Source organism: Notolepis coatsorum (genome assembly GCF_963971535.1).
Source record: "Notolepis coatsorum genome assembly, chromosome: 17".
Taxonomy (NCBI): Eukaryota; Metazoa; Chordata; class Actinopteri; order Aulopiformes; family Paralepididae; genus Notolepis; species Notolepis coatsorum.
In genome coordinates, this window is record NC_140181.1 from 67761787 (window position 1) to 67776786 (window position 15000).

Genomic DNA, 15000 nt, shown 5'->3' on the forward strand with positions numbered 1-15000 from the left:
TTTTTTGTGGCTAAAAAAGATGGTGATCAGCGGCCGTGCATAGATTATAGGGGGTTGAATGACGTTTCCATCAAGAACCGTTATCCTTTACCGCTCATGGACACCGCCTTTGAGTGCTTACAGGGGGCATTGGTCTTTTCTAAACTTGACTTACGTAATGCATACAACTTGGTCAGGATTAGAGAAGGGGACGAGTGGAAAACTGCATTTAATACTCCTAATGGGCATTATGAGTATTTAGTCATGCCTTTTGGTTTAGCTAATGCTCCAGCAGTTTTCCAAGCCCTGGTCAACGACGTGCTGCGGGATCTAATTGGGGTGTCAGTGTTTGTATATTTGGATGACATCCTTATTTTTTCTCGCGATATGGTGCAACACCAACTGCACGTTCGTGAGGTGCTTCAACGTCTCCTTAAGCATCAACTGTTTGTTAAGGCTGAGAAGTGTGTGTTTCACACTGACACCGTTTCCTTCCTGGGCTTTGTGTTGACGAAGGGCGATCTTCGCATGGATCCAGCCAAGGTGAGTGCAGTCTTGGATTGGCCACGGCCTTCGTCGCTCAAGGAGTTACAACGGTTTTTGGGCTTTGCAAATTTTTACAGGCGCTTTATTCGCAATTTTAGCGCCTTAGTCAATCCATTAACCGCTCTCACTAAGTCCTCTCTCCCTGGCTTTGAATGGTCGCCTAGGGCAGAGTCGGCCTTCTGCGACCTCAAACGTCGATTTACCTCCGCCCCTGTACTGATCCGTCACGACACAGAGGCTCCGTTCATTGTGGAGGTGGATGCCTCTGACACCGCGGTGGGGGGGGTAATCTCGCAGAGATGTTTAAAGGATGGTAAGGTGCATCCTTGTGCCTTCTTTTCACGCCGGCTGTCTCCGGCCGAGCGTAACTACGACGTGGGTAATCGGGAGTTATTGGCAATCAAATTGGCATTGGAGGAATGGAGACATTGGTTAGAGGGGGCGGCACATCCTTTCATTGTTTGGACTGACCATAAGAACTTGGCTTACATCCAAGGGGCTAAACGCCTTAACGCTCGCCAGGCCAGGTGGGCGTTATTCTTCACTCGATTTCGGTTTACCATCTCCTATCGACCCGGTTCCAAGAACGTCAAGCCTGACGCCCTGTCACGTCAGTTTGATCTTCCGGGTCGAGAGGAGAAGCCCCACCCTATTATTCCACAGGCCTTGATTTTGGCACCCGTGTCATGGGGCATAGATAGGGTGGTGAGGTCGGCTCAGGCACGGGAGCCCGATCCCGGTGGGGGTCCTCCGGGTCGGATGTATGTGCCCAAGGCGGCACGCTCACGCCTGCTGCAGTGGGCGCATACATCCTCTCTCACCGGCCATCCTGGGGCCACCAGAACCCTGGAGTTTATCCGTAGGAGGTTTTGGTGGCCGACAGAGGGGGGGGATACACGCTCCTTTGTGGCGGCCTGTCCGGTGTGCGCGCGCAGTAAGACCTCTCGCCGTGCGCCGGCGGGTCTCCTCCGACCGCTTCCTATTCCCAAGCGTCCCTGGTCGCACATATCCCTGGATTTTATTTCCGGTCTTCCCTTATCGGATGGGTTCACTGCCATCCTGGTGGTGGTGGACCGGTTCTCCAAGGCGGCCCACTTCATTCCCCTCCCCAAGCTCCCCTCGGCCCGGGAGACGGCTGACCTTGTGGTGCAGCACGTCTTTCGGGTTCATGGGCTTCCAGTGGATATTGTGTCCGACCGGGGTCCTCAGTTTGCCTCCAGGTTCTGGAAGGCGTTCGCCGCCGGTCTGGGCGCCTCCGTCAGCCTGTCGTCTGGGTTCCATCCGCAGACGAACGGGCAGACGGAGCGTGTCAACCAGGACCTGGAGGGCGTTCTGAGGTGCTACGTTGCTGGGTGTCCGGCGACGTGGAGTAGGAGGTTGGCCTGGGCTGAGTATGCGCATAATACCCTCCTCTCCTCCTCTACTGGTATGTCTCCCTTTCAGTGTCAATATGGTTTTCAACCTCCTCTGTTTCCCGAACAGGAGCAGGAGGTGGAGGTGCCGTCGGCCCAGGCACATGTGGCTCGCTGTCGCAGGACGTGGAGCAGAGTGCGGACGGCGCTGCAGAAGGCCTCGGTTAAGGCTCAGCGGCAAGCTAACCGCAAGCGTCGTCCGGCTCCGGTTTTCCGTCCGGGACAGCGGGTTTGGCTTTCCACTCGTGATCTCCCTCTCCGGGTGGAGTCCAGGAAGCTGGCTCCTCGCTTTATAGGGCCCTTTAAAGTGGTACGTCGGGTGAATCCTATGGCTTACAGGCTACGCCTTCCGGCCTCTATGAGGGTCCATCCGACGTTTCATGTGTCCCTGTTGAAGCCATTCCTCTCATCGCCCTTGTCCCTGCCACTCCCTGCGGTTCCTCCGCCCCGCATTATTGACGGTCAGCCTGTCTATACGGTGCGGAGAATCCTGAGTTGTAGGCGGAGGGGTAGGGGGTTTCAGTTCTTGGTGGATTGGGAGGGGTACGGGGTAGAAGAGCGTTCTTGGGTGCCTCAACGGGACATATTAGATCCCAGCCTGATCGATGATTTCCGGCGGCTGCATCCCGAGGCCCCTAGGTGAACGTCAGGTGCCGTTCGTCGGGGGGGGATACTGTAACGTTCAGGAGACTATCATCCTTAGGATTGTCTCCCACTGTCTACCTGGGTCACTCCTGTTGTTATTGTTCACCTTGTATGTCACCACTGATTGCTGTCATCACTAATTGTCTGTCACACCTGGGTGCTGTCATTGGCTGTCAGACTGCTGCTCCTCATTGACAGCGTGGAATGTTGAGAATGTGACGTATTTAACATTTGCTCTATTCCTTGTTCTTTGCTAGAGCTTCACCTAATACTACGGACGTACCTACCGCTGGACAAGCACAGACAGATATTCTTCTCCCTGTTATTGTTAATGCTTTCCCCTGTTAATAAACAGTACAACTGTTTTGATATAGTAATACATTCTCCGTCTCGTTCTTCTACCTCGACAACTTGGAAGTCACTTACCCGTTCGTAACAAGTAACTGTACGTGAAAAATCTCTATAAAAAAAAATATATATCTAAAAAGAACTAAATTAGTTCATTTTTGAAACCATGAACTTTAGTTAAAAATTTTGAATTATGAACTATGAACTGAACTAGTTCATTTTAAAAATTGTGAACTGTGAACTGAACTAGTTCATGTAGAAAGTGAACTTTCCCAACACTGTCTGTACAACAGGGCAGCAGGAAGGGTACAACTCTTTCAGCTAAGTAACAATGCTCGTCAAACAGTGTTAAACTTGGGTGCTACAGTCCTGGGTGCATAGTAGTTAGACATATTAGCATACCGAACGAACACTACCATTTGTGTTCGTTGGAACGTCTGACCAAGCCAGAAGTAACTGGGAATTGAACCTGGTGCTTTTACATCTACATTACCCAGATGCCCCCATAATCTGGGTCTCTTGAACCGAAGTTGTCTAAGAATGTCCACTCTTTAATGTAAATGCCAAAGTGGTTCTATGTTCAGTCAGCCAGTCAGGCCATAAAACTGCACTGCACTTCCATAAAGGACGTTGGAGCTCAAATTCATGGACTGAATATTCTAAGCATAATGGATCTCTGAAGTGCTTTGCAAAATTATATTAGCTTAACGCCCAAAATTAACCAGTGACAAACATCCAAAGGACTCACCCTCCTTTGATGTAGTCCAGGAAGGTGTGTTCCGACTCCACACTGAACGACAGCAACGACACCTGGGGAAGCAAAGTCCAAACAGATTAACTGATGTTTACACAGCACCTTGGTAATTAAGACAAACACAATTTGCCAATCAGACACATTAACCGTTGGCCCCACAGGCTTAACTACCCAGAGAGTGATTCATCCAGGCAGATTGATTTGAAAAAAAAAAATGTAAATCATTGTGAGTATTTTGTACTGCAAAATATTGCAATTGTAATAGCAGTACTACTGCTATTACAATTGCAATATGATTCAGGATAGGAATGTAAATTTTTCACATTATTATTATAAATTGAATTGCAAAACATGTCACAATGGGTCATGGTGTGATTTTTATGGGGGTCTGTACCACAGATATTTTCTTGTAGAGTATGATTTGTAGGCCAGGACATCTCTGCAGCGCCACAATACTTGGTGTTTTTGACACACTCACCTTTAACAAATATCGCAGCCTCCTGCGATTTGGATATTGCGATTTCATCTTAACATTTGATAATATTTGATATAGCAATCAAATATGCTCTCTTGTGAAATGTATCGCAATCCAAACATCTTTACGTGCTTATGGCCTGCTCCTCTCTACAACTATCTAGAGCACAGGAGTTTACAGTGCGTAGGGCGTCAGCTAAATAGTTCTGTTTCAAATGGCACAGTTTTTTCAACATTCAGATTGCGATACATTTCACAGGAGAGCATACTGAGGATGGTAAGAATACACCCTGAACATACTTTTTAGCATTGTTTTTGTAAAGGATTTATGATTGCCCATTGTCAGCTATTGTAGTCCAGTGGCAGTGAGAGCCTGGAGGGAATTTGTAGCTAGATCAATACTGAACCGATCAGTGAAATGATGGTCTCTATGTGTCAGGTACATAGGTAGACAGACCACGGATCTGGGATCTAAGGTCCAAAATAGCGAGGCTATCCTCTAATTGCTCAGCCCTGGTGTGAGTGCACCTAAATGTCCGCCGACTTACCGTTCCAGAGTTGATGTATCTCTTTTTCTTTAGTTTCTTCTTGGCGTTCACCACCTAGTATCAACAGCGGGGGGAGAGAACCATGAAGGCAATGTAAGCTTACAGTGTAATCCTTATTATTCGCCCCCGGGGGGCGAGTAGTGAAAACACCCTTGTCCGGTATCTTGCAGGAGTAATGGAGCGTACGCTACCTTACTGAATCCACAGTGTGTGTAGGTGAGAAGGAGATAACATTGATCAAGGCTCGAAGGCATAGACGGACAGATTACTCAGGGAGGGTTATGAGAATCTAAGCGGTGCCGTATATGTTTTTAATGCGAGTGCGATCAGTGCCAGGGCGACGCAATGTCCCACGACTTGTATCTCTGTCGGGAAAATGCATTGTTAAAATATGTGCAAAATGCGCACGTGGAGAATTACGTTATTCATAAATTCCCTCGAATGGAGATTGCTTGTGTGCACAGACACAGGCACATGCAAGTGTGTTGCGGACGCACGCACACACACACAGTCAAATCTATGGTCAAGGCGTGTGAACTGCAAACAGGGATAAAAAGAGATTACAGCACACCCCGCCACAACTGTAATGGGCATTCGAGGCTTGTGGCCAAAGGCATGTATTCCAGGAGTAAAACATCAAGGTCAAAACATCTCCGCTGCTCATTTGGAGGGTCCTCCCACACACATAAAGGACACACCTGGGGTGGAGTGTGTGGAATAATAAAGTGAAAGCTGGGCCTTCTGTTCTCCTCGCTTCCTGGTGCTCTCCTCCTCCTCCATTCCACCTCCATGGCTCTGATGCACCTCTCTGAAACGCTGGCTACGGCCCTCTCATCTCCCATAGAGATAATGCGTCGTAGCACCACAGCCATCATTCACTGCCACAAACGCGCTACATCACACACATATCACTCTCAATTACACCCGGACTCCGTTAGCATTAGGCTACCGTCAACTCCAATACAGCTTTTGGAAGGCGACGCTCACGGGTCTGCTTTCATGTATTAGATTAGTTGCAGACACACAGTGTTTGCTCTGTACCTGTATTCCTATGTGGATTCGTCCATACATGGCAAATAAAATATTTGACTTTTGACTTTGTATACAGGGAACTACAAAGGGTAAAACGAATTGCCAAACACTAGACGCTATTCAAATTCCCGATCACCAGTAGCTAAATGGACAGTGTCATATAGGGTTTGTGGCAACCTCTTCTAGTTCTGGTGAACTGACATGACTTGGAGGACTGAATAAAAAAAAGTAGTTTTGTTTCAGTTTCCTGAAGGGCTTGTGAAGGTTAATGAATGCACCTGCGTCTGCCGTGTCAGCAGTGTAAAAGGCTACCACTCTCTCTCTTTCTCTCTCTCTCCCTCTCTCTCCCTCCCCCTCTCTCCCCCTCTCCCTCGCTCTCTCCCTCTCTCTTTCCCCCCTCTCTCTCCCTCTCGCTCTCTCCCCCTCTCCCCCCCCCCTCTCTCTCTCTCTCTCTCTCTCTCTCTCTCTCTCTCTCTCTCTCTCTCTCTCTCTCTCTGCCAATCACTCTGTGCCCCCCCGCCCTCTCTTCCCCTACTGCCCCTGCTCTTTCCTGAGGCCACCTCCATGACTAATTCAGTGGCTAATGCAACGTGGCAAGTGTTTTAATGAGCAGGGACCGGTGAGGTTGCTGACCGGTAGCAGCCCATCAACCCCACCAAGGTGCTGTGTGAGAGGGACTCTAATCAGGAACATTGTTCCACAGCGTCGCCTTTTTCTCTCTACTCCGGCCACCTGATCCCCACTACCTCAGTGGGTTTTGCCACATCGCCCCGGCACACGTGGAAGGCGCCTAACAGCAGCTCAAGGGGCTGAGGGCCGGGGTGGGGCGGCAGGAGGGTAATAACGCCAGCTCCATATATACTAGTAGTACTTCACATTGTCCTCCCTACAGACTTGTTAGTCCAACTGCGTGGGGGACCGGTAGTGATACAAATATAGTGTAATTTACTGGCAGAGGACGGGAGGTGTGGGGGGGGGTCTTGAATTTTAGTACGAACACAATATGCGAATGTGGTGAGATTGAAAATTCCCACTCAGCCCGTCTCCACTCACCTCGTAGACGTTGAACTGGCTCTGACCCCGGCACAGCTCTTTGTAGCTGGTGGTGAATTCGCCGATGAAATCGTGGCTGGAAGGCAAAAAGTCACCAGCACCAAGTCAGAGACAATAGATCCACCCCCCTGAGGGGTTCAGAGGTAATAATGGATGAATCGTGCATCTCAATCACAGCGGCACATATGCGGCGTATGATTCTATTTGCCGCTGACGAATGAACGACGCCTCGTGGGGGGGGGGGGGGGGGGTCACGATGGCAGAGACGGGTTTCTTAGTCGCCACAGAGAGATGAATGGGCTTCTGATGCCAAGAGATTGTCACTATGATTGGGAGACGCTCCATCAATCAAGATAAAGGTGAAGGAGAGCTCTTAAGCCATGGACTAGACATGTGGAAAATTGAGTCATAAATTCTCTTTGTGTCGTGGATGCATCTCAAGTAGCATTCAAGACTGTTTATCAGTGTGTGTGTGTGTGTGTGTGTGTGTGTGTGTGTGTGTGTGTGTGTGTGTGTGTGTGTGTGTGTGTGTGTGTGTGTGTGTGTGTGTGTGTGTGCGTGTGTGTGTGTGATATATTAGAACTATACTATGTGTGTGTGCATCCATGTGTGGCTATGTACTTGATATGCATATTTGGTTATGTACGTGCGTGTGTGTGTGTGCGTTTGTGAGCATGCGTGCGCGTGTGTGCGCGCGTGCGCGCATGTGTGTGCGTATGCGTGTGTTTGCGTGTGTGTAAAGCGCCCCTTACCTTCCATCTCTATCCCAGTCATACACTTCCACTTTGATCGTCCTGCAAAGCACACGACAAGAGAGGAGAAGGTATGAGAGAAAACCCATTGATCTGACCTTGATCCTCCCAGACAGCGTCCTTCAAGGCCAAACTTGCCAGCCATTCCTAGTATGCCTACGCCTGTAGTCCAATTAGAAGACGTGTAGGAGCCGCTGGACTTCATGTGTGTTGCTTAGTCTCCCGGTGGAACCAAGCCATTGAAGCTCATCAAGCTGGAAGCACGGGCAGAATTAAATCAATCTTCAGGAAAGCAGGCCTGCTGTCTTGAATTAAGCAAATGTTTTTGCATCCAAGCAAATGAAAATCTTCCAAAAGGATCGTTTAGGAACTAAGTCAACCAATTCCTTTCTCAAAAAAGGAATGTGTTCTTGACACTGTGGAGGATGTGAAGACACGTTAACTAATCGAATTCTTTGAAAATAATAATTGTGAAATGTGATCGTTGAGGTGATGAAGAAACCACAGTGATGATTAGGCCGTTTAAGTAATACTTTACATATACCTGTAACTGAGCCCCCTGCGATCTAAAAGGGAGGGGGGAGGGCTGCCTCCTTGGCCTGGGAGTGTCGCCGCGCCGACTGAGCTGTTCCGGGGCCACCCTCCCCTGAAAAGAGGACTGTTTATTTTAGTTATGGGAACCCTGTATCAGAGTCCAATGTTTAGCGTTTTCTTTTTGTTGCTTGGTTGGTTGGTTGGATGGAGGGGGAAGGGGGGTTATGCTTCGGCCAGGGAAAACACCAAACTGGCGTCAGTTTGGTGTTGGGGGTATGTGGTGTGGGGATGGCTGGTTTAAGCAGCCACACTGGCCCCGGGTCAAGCTAATTAAGACCTGGGAGTGGATGGTGGCTGTGCACCTGTTGAGGTAATCAATCCACTGGTTAAATCTGCCATCCCCACACACACATGGGATGGAGCCTACGTCACGACAGCCACTTCCATCTGCTCTGGCTTCTACCATCTTGCCAACCCTCTTCGATAAACCGGTGTGTGTGTTTGCACCATCTACCCTGTGTCTCTGTGCTGGAGGGGCCCCTTCGAAAGCCATGTACTGCAGACTGCAACAGTGTTAAACTCAGAACCAAAATTATAACCCTCGGAGACCATACTGGTAGAGAAATTTTTGGGGGGTTTCAGGGGATATTTAGGGAGGAAATACAAGGTCAACCATAGATACCACATACATGGTAAATGGTGCACTTATCCAAAGTGCTTTACAATTTGTTCCTCACATTTGACCCATTCACTCATACATTCACACACCGATGGCGGAGGCGACCATGCAAGGTACCAACCTGCTCATTGGGAGCAGTTAGGGGTTAAGTGTCTTGCTCAAGGATACTTCGACACGCTGCCCGGGAGGAGCGGCAATCGAACCAGGAACCTCTGGATTACCAGACGACTGCTCTACCTCCCGAGCCACTGTTGCATAGAAGTGCTATATACCATCTGAAAGCTGGGACCCTGATGACAACATGTTAGCTGCAGCTTGACACTGTGTGTACATTGCTTCTGGTCATAAATAAATATGTAATAAACATTGTGTTTTGATTCACACTTTTTGCCTTTTTCACTACTCATACTGTGTTTTAGTAGCACTTATTTCTTGAAAATGGCTCAGAACCCCTACCCTCTCCCTGATTGACAATGAATCTAGACAAACCACTCTCTTATTGGCCGCCGATCTCCAGTTTATTAGTGTTAGGTTTCATGGTGCTGCTATCATAGAGGGCATAATAGCTTAATTTATACTGTGAGGTCAAGTTAAAAAGGGCTACTGTGAGTTCTCACAACATCACACATGGAAGTCTCAGCGTTTGTCTAGTCTAACTGTATGGTTTTGACCCTAAAATACATGGGAGCAGCATTGTCCTTCAGATACCTACAGTAGCGGTGAAAGGTCAAGGGAAGATGGCCGTGCACATTTTTCACCAAGAAAATGTCACTTTATTTTGGAGCATGATTTTACTTCCTTTCCAGATAAAGTTAGACATGGATGGTACAGTATCTGTGTATTCCTCAAGGGCTGTCGTTTCAGAGGATTCCACCGTATTTGCTCTAGCATTAGAGTCGAGTCCACTACTGCCTCTGAAAGACAGTAATGTTAATGTTAACCCGTCTCGTTAATGTTAACCCGTCTCGTTAATGTTAACCCATCTCGTTAATGTTAACCCGTCTCGTTAATGTTAACCCATCTCGTTAATGTTAACCCGTCTCGTTAATGTTAACCCATCTCGTTAATGTTAACCCGTCTCGTTAATGTTAACCCATCTCGTTAATGTTAACCCGTCTCGTTAATGTTAACCCGTCTCGTTAATGTTAACCCGTCTCGTTAATGTTAACCCATATCGTTAATGTTAACCTGTCTCGTTAATCTTAACCCATCTCGTTAATGTTAACCCGTCTCGTTAATGTTAACCCGTCTCGTTAATGTTAACCCATCTCATTAATGTTAACCTGTCTCGCCGGCACGTCTCAGAGGGTTAATGAATTATTTATGATAGAAACGTTTTTAACTAGCGATGAAGTTTTGCACCTATGCCAGAAAAGAGACAGCAGGTCAGTAGAGTGTGGAATGGCTTTTTTTCCCCTGTGCCAGCCAGAGATAGACAACTACTCCCTCTCCGGAAATAAGTGGTGACGGCATGAAGCCAAAATAAGCATGAAGCATGGCTGAGAGGGATCCCATTGACAGAGAATCTCTACTCTATACAAGCACTGATGGAGAGCTCAGTGGACTACCTCCCCCTGGCTCCTGTCAATCATGTCCCATTGAGTACAGGATGAGGGGCTTATACCAGGACCTAAAACCCACACTCCTACGCAGAGCTGTCTCTACGCCTGTACGTCAAAAGCCTCCGAAACACCATTGCCCGAGAGAGCAAAACTTTTGACCAAATCTGGACACCTGCGACCAAATTAGTTTGAAAGAAAATGTGGCTATAACGTTGAATTAGGTGCATACCACTAGTAACCAATTAAGATTAAGCTTGTCTGAACATTTATGAGTTATGCAGTGATGATCAGAAAAGTAAATGGACTATTGGTGCTATGTCTTTTCTGCGTGAGGAAACCATACCTTTATGGCTGCGTTCATTGTGGTTTCCATGGACACAGTGAATAAACAAGGCTGCATATCCAAATTATTGTACTTCTTTCCAACTCATTTTCGGTTCTTATTTATAAAAGAGAAAAGAAATTATGGGGGGGGACGGGACGACAATAATATAATATTATCTATTCAATGTATTATGGGAAAATAATATGAGTAAAGGTAACACCAGTTAGTTACTTCCTGTTTGGGCATGTTCCGATGCTCTGTGTAGGAGAATGGCCTAAAACCCTGACCTGCATAATTATTATTATAACTATAATAATTATTCATTATTCATACTGATACACGTGCTGATTGAAACAGTACCCAACACTAATGTACAGAATCATGACGCATGTATTATGCATAGTCACAGAGGATATACTGTGCAAATAAGACTAAGTGATAGAATCTTCCTCATTCTGTAGATTGATTGACAGGGTGAAAAAGCGAATGGAACAGAATGGGGAGGGGTGGGGAGCGGGGGGTGGGGGGGGGGGGGGGAGCAGTGATGTGTCAGTCAACGGCAATTTTCTTTCATTTCACTGCAATGAGCTGCGGTAATACCATCTAAATTGGCAGATCCGCCAGCCGGAATACAGACCATTAGACAGGGGTGCGTTGGTCATGGGAGGGGGTTGCACGCCGCGCAACCGGGTCTGTGAGCAGTAGCACGTGCACGCACATGCATGGATGTGCACGCGCATGCACACAATAATGCGCTGCACTCAACTGATGCGCCAACTCGCCAAGTACCCACCTGGCTACTTTGCATAAGAATAGCTCAGATCGTCAGGTTTGTTCAAATACATCCTCAGATACATTCACACAAAACTTGTGAATGAAATGTGTTACATTCCATTCCTAGAGGCAATTAGGCATTGTCTTTATTTTGTGCACACAAGAGGGAACATTTATGCGCATGCGTGTCATTAATAAAACACAGTGCAACCAGGTATGAAATCACCAACGCACCACTGCCATTAGACCTAATATCAGCTCCCGGTGTGTTTGCTTTACCCCCGACTGCATGTTCTAAGTGGAAATGGGAAGCATTTAATTTTTTCGGACGAAAAAGAAAAACATTAAAACCAAACTGCTATTGAGAGATGTCATTGACTGACACACTTGAGGATTGAAGGGGCACGGAGGACATGCCGGATGCAATCAACGGGACCATCTGGAGTCTCCGGGACCGCACAGGACGAGGAGAAAGCACACCCCCATCGAGAGAATAGGAGGAGGCACGGAACAGATGAAAGGAACACAATGAAAACAAAGAGACGTCCTCCAGCGGCTATTCTGCGAGCCCCATGTGGTGTGGAGAAAGTACAAAACACACAGGGCTTTTCCACAAAGCGCTTTTGCCGTTGACCTTCGACGCGCGATGCAATCTTACATTATGATAGACTACGTGGGCCTCTGAAGTGACACCGCGTTCAATTGTCTCTCCCGCGGAGTGAGATCTAAGAAATCACTTCATCATAAGGTCCGTTCCTCGGCAGGGACATGTCGAGTGCTGTTCAAGGCCCGTCCTGCTTTTCAACAGCGATTTAAATCCGCTGGAAGTGAGCAAGACAAAGCGCTTCCTAGACCATTAAAAATACAGCAGACGTTCTTTTATGCCAACGTGCAATTTCGTGCCGTAAAATTGATGTCGTCTTGTGTATGTTGTGTTGTTGTTGTGTTACATGTACGTATATCATCATCATCAAGGGGGACAATAAATGCACCTATGGGTGGAAAGTACTGTAACAAATAGGGGTGGGGAAAAAAATCGATACGTAGTAGTATCGCGATACTTTGCGTGGCGATACTGTATCGATACAGGGACGCCAAGTATTGATATTTAATTATTCATAATTTTTTTTTAATAAAAATGGCAATATTTTCAGCATATCGCGATATATTTAGTATCGCGATACAATCGTATCGTGACGCACGTGTCGCGATAGTATCGTATCGTGAGGTCTCTGGCAATTCCCACCCCTAGTAACAAAGTACTTTTACTCAAGCTATTGTACTTAGTGCGCTATGTTTATCTGAACCCTGCAGTTCATAATTACTTTGGAGAAAAGGGCTTTGCATGCAACACATGTAATAAGACGATGAAACACAGATCAATGCACTGAGGACGTAAAGGACAAGTTCACTTTTTTTTCATAGGCCTGTTACTCATGTGACTGGGCAACTTATACAGTATGCCCAGTGCAAGGCCTATGAAGGTCATTATAATGTTTGATAACGGTGCATGGTTTATAACCATTTCCTTAGTAGAACATGAATACACATCAGATTATACTGTGACCTTCATGTTTTGGTAAAATACATGCATTTTGGTTTATGAAGGCTATAACACTTCAAGCGAAAACCTATAAATGCCATCCTTGGGGAAAAAATTAAGTGACTGTCATGAGAGTTACTGTTAAGTACATAGCCCATTCTGAACCCTGAGCGAGTTTTGTCACAATAGCCATTATTGTCCGTTGAAAATGCATTGCAAGTTCACGTTTTAAAAACGGAAACAGTCAAAACAGTATTTTTTCTTTACAAAGCCAAATAAATCCCTTCACAACGAAACGAGTATTCAGGTTAGGTGATGCAGTATGGCTGCTACTCAGAACGGTGTTGTCTGAAAGCGAATAGCAGTGTAATGTTGGCTCAAAGTCATCTTTAAAGATTGCTCAAATAAAAAAAAGTCAGGTAACGTAGCAAAGATGTGGCACAAAATCTGGTTCATGTGCAACTTTGGCTCAAAGTCATCTTTAAAGATTTTTTTGACAAAATGTTAGTGTGACATTAGGGCATAGCTAATAAGAGGAAAGCTGAAACGTATTCAGCAAAAACGTGTCACAAAATCTGGTTAATTTGCAATCTCCAACTGCCTTTAATTTGAAATTATTAAAAAAAAATTATAAAGTTTGATTTAGTAAGTTACCTGTATTTTGTTTAGTTATTTGTATTTGATCAAAACAACCCAACTGCAGTTTGATTGATATCACCTGGAATGCGCAATAAAAATTCAGATTTGTGAAAATTACTAGAAACTGAGAAATAGGTTTTTGCAAATGAACTCTTCACTTGCCCCATTGAAGCCTGGTGAGAGTATGCAGCAACAATGCTAAGTTTCTCAATAATAAAGCGATCAGTATAATTATGGCCTGTATTATTATGCCAATATTATGCCAGACAATGTTTAAATAGGGCCTGGGTTAAAAAGTGAACCCGTCCTTTAATGCTCCTGAACACTGATACTGTACAAGAACAATATACTTTTACTTGTAATACTCATGTGCATACTTAAGTAAATACGTATACCTTTGTACTTTTATATTACATTACATAATTTTGAATGGTTACTTTTACCGGAGTACCATTCTAGTACCATTCTATCAGGATACCTTTAGCAAAATAGCCTCATACTTCTGTGTACCAGTGTATCGATCTCATTTGGTGTGATGAAACACTAATATTCCAAACTAGGTGTGGCAAGAAATTGGCATTAAAAAAAAATCCTCAAAGGGAATCACCTGTCCACCTGTCTGGGCCAATTAGCTTCGCCATGAAGCTGAGTGGAGACAGACGTGGTGAGATGAGGCCCCTGGTTCCTGGGGCATGTGAGTAAAGGGTGGAGGGGGCCAGGTTTGACATGTGGGCTTGTCTTGTTCTACACTCTCCCGTGGGTACTACTACACACGCTGCTATGCACTCGCATGTTCATGCATGGATACTTTCATACCAATTTGTGCATGCGCACACATGCACAAGCATGGAGTCGCATGCATGCACGCACACACACACGGCACTATGATGATCCAGTCACCTGTCTCACCAGACAACATTTAGAGGTTCTACACCTGGGTTTCCTCCCCTCTATCCCTCTCTGCTCTCTCTTCCCTCACACACACACTTTTGTATATTCCTTCCAGGAGCCTCCCAGCCTGTCAGCACTCCAGGGAGGTCTCTCGCTCTTCTTGAGATTCAGATAAGATAGGAAATGCAACTGGAATAGTCAATCAGAGACTAATCTGAAATGAATATTGCCAGTTCTGGCAATTTAGCGTCCCGCTAAATCTAGCGAGGCATTCAGAGATATGCCTATAACAACTCTCCATTTGGGCTGTAGATCAAATAACGTTGGAAAATCAATGATTTCTATATTTGCTGAGCCCGACCCATTTCCAACTGACTATAGGTGTAACAGCCTGTTACAATGGGGGGATTGGGGGGGGGGGGTAGGACCCGATTCGCTGGACGGTAGAGGCAGTAGTAAAAAGACAAAATTACAGCACTGCTGGGCGACAGGGTATACACATACATGCAA

General features: G+C 46.3%; 1 protein-coding gene across 1 annotated transcript in view; it reads right to left on the bottom strand.

The window, feature by feature from the left end:
- The window catches only part of cpne5a (copine Va), a gene marked incomplete at its 5' end in the record, with an annotated part of 227661 nt that overhangs the window by 36731 nt on the left and 175930 nt on the right, over nt 1-15000 (bottom strand). Inside the window, 4 exons of the mRNA XM_084333074.1 lie at nt 3679-3740; nt 4707-4760; nt 6792-6867; nt 7544-7585. Of these exons, the coding sequence (XP_084189200.1) occupies nt 3679-3740; nt 4707-4760; nt 6792-6867; nt 7544-7585 (234 nt within the window). The remainder of the gene's footprint in view (nt 1-3678; nt 3741-4706; nt 4761-6791; nt 6868-7543; nt 7586-15000) is intronic.